The sequence below is a fragment of the Cyprinodon variegatus genome, unplaced genomic scaffold (genome assembly GCF_000732505.1).
Source record: "Cyprinodon variegatus isolate N-32 unplaced genomic scaffold, C_variegatus-1.0 Scaffold125, whole genome shotgun sequence".
Taxonomy (NCBI): domain Eukaryota; kingdom Metazoa; phylum Chordata; class Actinopteri; order Cyprinodontiformes; family Cyprinodontidae; genus Cyprinodon; species Cyprinodon variegatus.
In genome coordinates this window covers 534,917-543,478 of record NW_015150578.1, presented here as the reverse complement: position 1 = coordinate 543,478, position 8,562 = coordinate 534,917, and the positions used below count along the sequence as shown (strand labels likewise).

General features: G+C 40.2%; 1 protein-coding gene across 1 annotated transcript; it reads right to left on the bottom strand.

Annotated features, from left to right (window-relative positions):
- Window positions 1-706: 706 nt before the first annotated feature.
- dsel (dermatan sulfate epimerase-like) lies at window positions 707-5,700 on the bottom strand. The gene has a single exon (XM_015375775.1). It carries the CDS (start codon window positions 4,816-4,818, stop codon window positions 1,204-1,206), a length of 3,615 nt encoding a protein of 1,204 aa, XP_015231261.1. The 5' UTR covers window positions 4,819-5,700; the 3' UTR covers window positions 707-1,203.
- Between the last annotated feature and the right edge of the window lie 2,862 nt (window positions 5,701-8,562).

Genomic DNA, 8,562 nt, shown 5'->3' with positions numbered 1-8,562 from the left:
TTGTTTGGTTCCATCCTTTATAAATAATTCTAATTCAACAAACACAGAAATGGGGTCCACACTGAAAGCATCCCTTGCCTCTCATTATGAAATTTAGTACATCTACTTTATTTTTCCCATGTCTGAGTGCCTCTTCTGCTTTTTTAGAAATTGACATATTTTATTTTGTCATACATCCCAAATAGAATTTATCCATAAATCTAACAAATGACAGACTAGGGCCATTCTTCATAACCCAGAGTAACAAAATCAGTAGGATTTAACCACACAGACCAAAAAGGCTTCAATTTGCAACAGAACAAGGGATGTGTGGAGGAATCTGTGTGAATGAGGGGTTACTGTGGTTTCAATCTTTTTTCCAAAGCTTCCTTTATGGTAAATATGTTTTCCAGATGTTTTTTTAGTCATACCTTTGGTCTGTTCATATTCCTAGAGCAAAACCTTTTCAATAAGTAACAATTAAGAAAGCAAATGGCTTTCTACCCGTAAAATTTAAATATTAAAAGTCTGCGAAATAATTTACAGACTAAATAGTCATAAGTGTAAATTTTTCCTTAAATCTGGTGTAGTGTAATTTTTTCTGTTCTTCTAAATGTTCAAATAAATCAAATTGATATTACTACAGTGTGTATATATATATATATATATATATATATATATATATATATATATATATATATATATATATATATATATATGTAAACCGTAGATACGCCAAAACACATGCAAAAGAAGTTCCCCACAGCACCAGATCTCCATCAAACCAGTCAATGATCACCTCTAAAAGAAATAAAAATTTCAACAAATAATAATAAATCTCAATTAAGTGGAAACACAGATTTAACTTTTCCAAACATAACAGTATATAACCTTTGACTCGTCTGGTATTCTTTTTGCTAGAGAGTAAATGTTAAAAAAAATCTTTCTTAATGAAGGAGTGCTACAAATAAGGATGAGCTGCAAGAGTAAAGCACAAGATCTCTTCCGCTTATTGTTATACATAAAAATATTCTTCAGTCTAAGACATCTGTTGGCGCAATCTGCACAAGTCTAAAATACACCCCTACTGTTAGCAAATCACTTGGACACAGACAGAGAGGCAACTCACTTTCTTAAATTTCAGTGCAAACAAAAATAAAAGAGAAGATATATTTGACCAGCAGCTACAGTAAACATGACAGCTCTACACAGATTGATCAGCAGTTAACTTCCAAATCTGGCATAACCCAACTTTTTCATTACACCTCCACATATATCCTCAATGAGTCTGATGTCCTTTCGAGACATTTTTTGCCTCCATATGTTGATGTTTGCTGGTGAGATGTCTCCTTCATACATGAGGTTATACAAGTTTGTAGAGGTGGTGAATGTCAGTTGATTTAATGCTGTGGGAGACACAGGCACTCCCAGGAATGTGTGTATTGTCTCAGCTGTCTCCTGGGGGAAGCTGACAACATCTTCAAACCTAACGCGCAGGTAGGAATCCTCAGGAAGGCCCTCAGCAACTCGAAGTGCTGCCTCTGAGTGAGCCAACCACAGATGAGCAAGGATCAGGACAGGATTTGTCTCTGAATGGGACAGCAGCCACTGGATTGTTTTAAACTCTGGTGCAATCGCTGGGCAGCCTCCCCTTACAGAATCCTCCTTGAATATCAAGGAAAGGTGCTGTGGAATGTTTTTCAGTGAGTAAAGACTAGGTTTGCTATTATAAACCATAAGATAAATCCATGCCCTAGGGTCTCTGACCAAATAAACTGCCCTCAGGGAGGGACCAACCACTTCCTGAATGAAGGGTATTTTAAGTGTCCAGCTACCACTACGCATATTGAGGACCACCCGAGCATTGGGGTACTCTGCAATGTGTCTTCTCATCTCCCTGATGTACTCTGTGTCCCTGTCCAGGCTAGCCCTTAGCCTGCCTTTCAGCTCCGATGGAGGCTCTCTCCGTCTGGATCTTTTTTTTCTGTCCCTTGAGGGGCCCACTCTCTGGGGCTGTTTAACCCTGCTGCCCTCTGCAAGCTGGATATTTTGTAAGTGCAGTTTGGTATTGTGCACAAGGGAATGCAGCCAGCCCTGAATGATCTTAAACCGCCCATGCACAGCATCTGTCCTTGACCACTCACAGGTGTCCACCAGCGAGTCGAATTCAAATTCAGTCTCAGGAATGTCCACATGTTCAGTGGGAACCCTTAGGTAAACAAAGTCAGAGTTATTATAGAAAAGGTGCTTGAGTATTTCTGACCCTGATCCAGGAAGAGACGTTATGAGCACACTGGGGAGGGGGAGCCTGCGCTGCTCGTACAATCTGATTTGTTTGCTTACTTCACTTCTGGTCCCCCCAGATTTCCACTTCACTCCGCAAAGAAGCTGATCGCAGCTGTTAGTCACAAACAGCAGCTCAACTATCCAGAGGAAAAGCACAGAGATCAAGGCATAGCGCATCAGCCTGCTAAAGCAAACATAAAACTTTCTCTGCATGGTCAAAAATCCAATTGCCACACAGAGAACAACCCCAGCAACAACGTTGACTGCAAATCCAATGTCAAAGAGCTTGTTATCACTGATAATTTGTTTAGGGATGTGCTGCGTCCCAAGGCCATATCTAATGATTTGATATCTATCCTCAACTTTGCAGTGACCACCAAACCCTATATAAGACAACCTTGCTCCAATGTCTCTATAGTTTGTAACAATAGAAACAATCTTCTCTGTGTTATTAATGGTTAAAGATAGCCTAACACCATTTTTGCTGCTATCTATAAATGCACAGTTTGAGACTTTAACATATGGACCATGTAACACATATGCTACTCTGCTGACTGTGCCAATCATTGGAAAGGTGACATTGACATACTGTGTCCACCTCTTTTTAAACTCTGCTGCCTGCTCAGCCTCTTGTATTTTGGTTTCAGGGCTGCGACCCTCGCTGTCAAACCAAAACATTTTATAGTGAGCATCCCACACATCCATCATGGCACCATTGTATCTATTCATAAATTTAAAGGGAACATATTTGAAATCAATGTCTAGGTTGTGGAAAAAAGCACTAAAAGACCTCACAGGAGAGTCAGCCCACTTCTCAACATGATCCAGCACCACCAATGTTTGAGAGTTTAGTAGAACCAAAGCTCTGAAAACACTTTTTAATCTCATGGCTGGGGAATATGCTGATACGGCTTCCCCACTCACAAATATAGTATCCTTGTGCTCAGAGGCAACAATAACCTCCCCTCTAGTGTCCCCCACACCCTCATCAGTCCAGCGAAGCCACTTCGCACACTCCCCTAACTGACCCTCCCATGGACTGTTACACTGGCTTGTAGGAGATGGACTAAACACCAAAACATTGTTGAGATAGCTGTATTTGGGACCATAAAGTGCTTCAGATACAAACACCTGCCCATTAGGAGCAAATGTGAAAGAGTTCTGGTCTGGGTGCTCGTGGCCTGGGTTAAAGCTGTTCCAACCATCTACCCAGGAGTACGGTTTTTCATGAACAATGTCATAGACTGCACGGCCACCCAGCCGACCAGACTTAAAAGAAACAAAAGTATTACTCTGGCCAGCAGGAAGTCCACCTCCATACGTAACAACTCCCCAGTTGGAGAAAATGTGCATCTTTGCTTTGCCAAAGTCATGAGGATGTTGAGGTGTCAGATGTGAGTTGTACCAGATGTATTCTGTGTGAAGTGTTGCCCAGCGCTGGGCAGATGACTGCCCCATGGGTCCATCCTTGGGTCTGTGCTTTCGAATCTGCTGAGCCAGCCAATTTCCTGTTCCATTCTTCATGACAAAAGTGTCAAGGAAAGCCAGCTGACTCTCTGGTCCATAAAACCAGTTGTAGTTGGAGTCTGCTATGCCAATTGTCCTCTGGAAGCCTGGCAGCAGAGTGGCATAGTAAAACCAGAAGTGCCCACGCAGCCAGTTGTTCTCCATGTTGTCGATGTTAAAATGGCGCTGAGCTAAAAAGACGTACTGCGTGATGGACTTGGCTGTGTAGCTTCCGTAGGCAACCCCCTCATCCAGAGAACCATCAACAATATGATTCAGAAGAAACATGGTTTTCTCCATGTAGTTCACCGCCACCTGTTTCCAGATCATTGACTCTGGATCATTATGTGATCCCACCACTATTGCACCAGTTAGGATTGCCAAGATATTAGTGGTTTGATGGTTTTGAAGAAACTGTTTTCCCCATGCTCTGTACTTAGAGAGTTCATACAGTGCCTCTGTTTCAGAACGAATTTTCTTGAGGTAAGCATCCTTCCTACTTTCATCCAAGTAAGAGTAAATAAAGTCATATGCAGTGGCAAACCCAGTCAGAGAGTGTGCAGTGGGGACCTCATCATTTGGCGCGCTCGTTACTTTCCAGTCGGGATAACTGGCCATCCTATCCATAAACTTTATAAGAAACTGCAAGGCAGCTGAGTCCTCAGGGCAAAGCAAGCAGTAAAGAGCCAGAGGGGGCAAGTTGTTCCCATATATCTCATTCCACTTGCTTGTAAATTCCTCATGTTTTGCAGGGGGTAAATAAGAGGGGAGGTTGGAAAGCATGGTAAGCACAGCTGCCCGGATGACTTTAAAAATGTGACTGTGTGTAGTTGAGGACCTTTGCCTCAAGTGCAAGACATCTGCCTGGTTAAAATACAGGTTAGGATGCGAGTCAGCAGAGTGGAGCTTCCACCGCTCGAGCGTGACCTGTGGAGAGTCATCTGTGAAAACATCTCTATCGGTGGTGTTGAAGACCCCTGAGAGAGCAGTCCCCACTCCGCAGAGTTGGAGTAAAAAAACTGTAAATGCTGCCCACATAAAAGCCATGTTTCATGGCATCAGCAAGCACATTTTGGTGGATATTTTTTCCTTAAAAAGAAAAAAGGTTTCAGAATAAAGTTATTTGCCTTGTTACTGAAATATACTGTGATAATATAAATGTTAGTATTTAAAAGAAGAATAACTTAAGTGGAGTACCCCAAAAAAAAAAAATGTAAAGGTCCGTTTTTGCATGAAGTGAGGAAAAAAAATATAATCTGTTTCAGTCCAAGATATATTCCTTATGCATGCTTTTTTCCCACTCCATCCTCGGTTAATATTGGCATCTCCAAGCGTACCGGTAACTCTTATTGATCTCCTCCCTGTAGCATCTTTCTCGTCGGACAAACATCAGTCAGCCCCAGTCCGTGTCCGGTCCAATCAAAGTCGCCCACAGGCTCCACGCGCAGCCCGACCGAGCCGCAACATCCGCGGGCAGGGACCACGGCGGGAACCGCATCCCCGCACCAAACATTGCTTCTCTGTTACACAGACGCCACACTCCGAGGTGTTTCTGTGCGTGGACACTCTGCTGAATGTTGCTCCCTTTGCATCGTTAAGTCCAGCTCTGTCTCTCCCGTTTTCCTCCCTCTCTCCCTCTCTTTCTTTTCTCCGCGCCTTGCCCTCTGATTACTGTTAAGTCCGAGCAGTGGGAAAGTTGCCGTCACTCCTCCAGTATGTAAAAAAAAATATATTTTTTTTCTCCGTGTCTGCAGAAAATTGAAAAACCTCCCTCCTCCACAGCAAAAATAACCATCAGAGCTCAAATTGCCTGTTCGTCTGATAAAAGAAGCATGTAGGTACCCGCTGTTGCTGCAGACACACAAAAAGAAGTGAGCGTTTGCGTGTGTGTGATCTCCCGTGGTGTCCTCCCGACTGTTCAACACAGCCGGTTTGATTGTTTTCCTGCAAAGGATGGAAATTTTTCCACTGTACAAACTGTAGAGGGAGCCGTGACTTCAGCAGCTCAGCCTCATGTTAAACATGCACAGACTGAGTCCTTCACAAGTAGCCCATTAAACACACAGTTAGTAAGTTTTGCTTTTTATGTTTCAAGAAAAAAGGTAAAATAACACACCAATGAATAAATAAAATGATAGAAAAAATTATGTAATAATGGTGCAATAGTAATGATGATCATAACTCTATCTATGAATCTATCTATTTGCATTGAAGGGTAATAATATGATTTACAATAAACTCTATTTTAAAAGCATGTCTATTGATTAACACTCATTGCAAGAGTAGCCAAATTTTATTAAATTTGAGCAGTTGATCTCTGTCCTACTACCTGCAGTAAACAATGGTCAAAATGCTCTTAGTTCAGAAAATGGAAAAATGACTGGCAACATATGAGACTGGACTTAAACATCAGTAAAGCTTCCTTCCAAGCTTCCAATTTTCCTTTCTGCCAGACACATAATCAAAATTATACCACTTGTTGATTCACAGTCACAATAGGAAAACATTTACCTAAATCGTCTACTGTTCATGCAGCTGTTACATTAATCAGAATGGGAGAATCAAAATCTACTTTAATGGCCAGGTTGGTGCTACCATACCATACCAACTTTATTTATGAAGCACTTTATACACCGACAGGACAGGACTAAAGTGCTACGCACATTCATAAAATACAATGCAATTTTAGAATAGAAAGGATTGAGTATCAAATACATATTAGTATACAAACAGAATAAAACAAAGTGAAACCTCTCAAATTGTGCCAAAAGCCAAAGAAAAAAGATGAGTCTTAAGAAGGGACTTAAAAAGAGCAAGAGAAGAGGCCTGTCTTATGCTCTTTGAGCATAAGACAAGCTTGCATTTTGTCTATGGGACCCTCAGAAGCAACTGATCAGCTGACCTGAGGGAACGGGAGGGTGTGTAAGTATGTAACAGCTCAGACAGATAAGGAGGGGCAAGGCCATTAAGAGTTTTAAAAACAAATAAGATTTTTTAAAAATCAATCCTAAAATGTACTGGCAGCCAGCGTAAGGAAACTAAAATAGGGGAAATGTGGTCGAATTTTCATGTACCTGTTAAAAGATGTGCAGCAGCATTTTGAACCCTCTGAAGATGGGAAATATACAAATCACTGACCCCTGTATAAAGTGAGTTACATTAATCCAGCTGTGTGGTCACAAATGCATGGATCACTTTTTCGAAATGTTGTCTGGAAAGAATGGGTTTTACTGTGGCTAGCTGGTACTCACACAAGTTAGTTAGGTAAAAAAATTTTTAGGAAATACAGTTTTTAAGCAGAAGTATGTCCCTGTTTGTGCAAACAGTTATACCTAAGTTGCTTTGACCAGTTTGTCTTATAGGTACCTATACGTCAACCAGAACGTCTCAATAAATTAGTATGTCATTATTAATTTACTTTAGTAAGTCATTTTAAAAAAGTGATGCTCAAGTTCCATTTGTTTGTTGAGTAATTCTAAATATTATTTTCTTTTATATTGGTGTTACAGCTAGTGGAAATCGCACTGTTAATGACAGCATTGAAGAATTTAGCAAAATTGAGTGGAAGAAAAAAGGGGGATAAGCAAAATCTACAGTGGCCCTGAAGTGCAAACTGCAACTACAAATCTAAAAGCACAACTACATAAAGCAAAGCGCAACTACATTAAGAAAAACAAAACTACATAAAGCAGAGCGCAACTACATTAAGAAAAACAAAACTACATAAAGCAAAGCGCAACTTCATTAAGAAAAACAAGTTTGGGGAAGATTCACAAAATGTGGACTATTCCAATATTAAAGAACTACCTCACACAGACATATTCAAAACAAGAAAAATATCAGAGTCTTACTCTAGCATAGAAGAAAAAAAGACAGGCTATTTATTATTGGTTCAAAGTTCTATATTTAGGTGTCAAACTGTTTTAAGTAATTTATTGGGAAGTATAACTAGAGTCCACTAAAAGAACTAAGAGCCAGCAAAAAAACAAAGTTGCTGGAGCCCAGTAAGAAGTTTCTACAGACAAGGATGATTTGGGTGGTGATGCGTTCTCCTCGTGTTGGTCAACTAGATTTTATCATGATCATTCAATTAGAAACTTTTAGAAGTAGTAAAAAATGTATTAAAGACTCTGCGTGGTGATAAAAATTGTTTACATAATAAAGTCAGAACCAAGACTCACAATAAGAAGAAAAATATAAGCTTTCACTTTTTCTTTAAAAACATGTATTTTTTCATATTTACCAAATTAGTGTGATAGCATACAGTAACTGCTAATGGCTGAATTTCCTGATATAGCAGAAAAGACATTCAGAGATCTAAAAAGTGATGCTCAACTTAACATTGCAAATGTCAGAGGTTTTTAAATGGCTACCTTCTTGCAAAACCCCTGACATTTGCACATCCTCACACTCAGGCAACTTTCAATGATCAAATTCGTCTATGTATAAAAGACTTCTGTTCTACATCTAAATATGATAATGAATTGCCTTTTCCACAGTGACATCACATTTGTGTTCTGCAGCCTGGTATGCCTAAAGGAGCACTCTCATCTTTATTTATTTTTTTTCTACCGAATGACTTGAAAGCACAGGTTCACTACAGGCACACAGTTGGGTTTATCAGATCACTACAGGAAACCTACTGTTTCTTTTTTGGGAGACACCTTCCACATGGAGAGGAGACATATAACATAAGAACTGCCTCAGTACAACACAACGGATATCTGAAATCAGTCATATCTCTACAGAAAAGTGTAGGTGGTGTATGACCTACAACTATATATGTATATA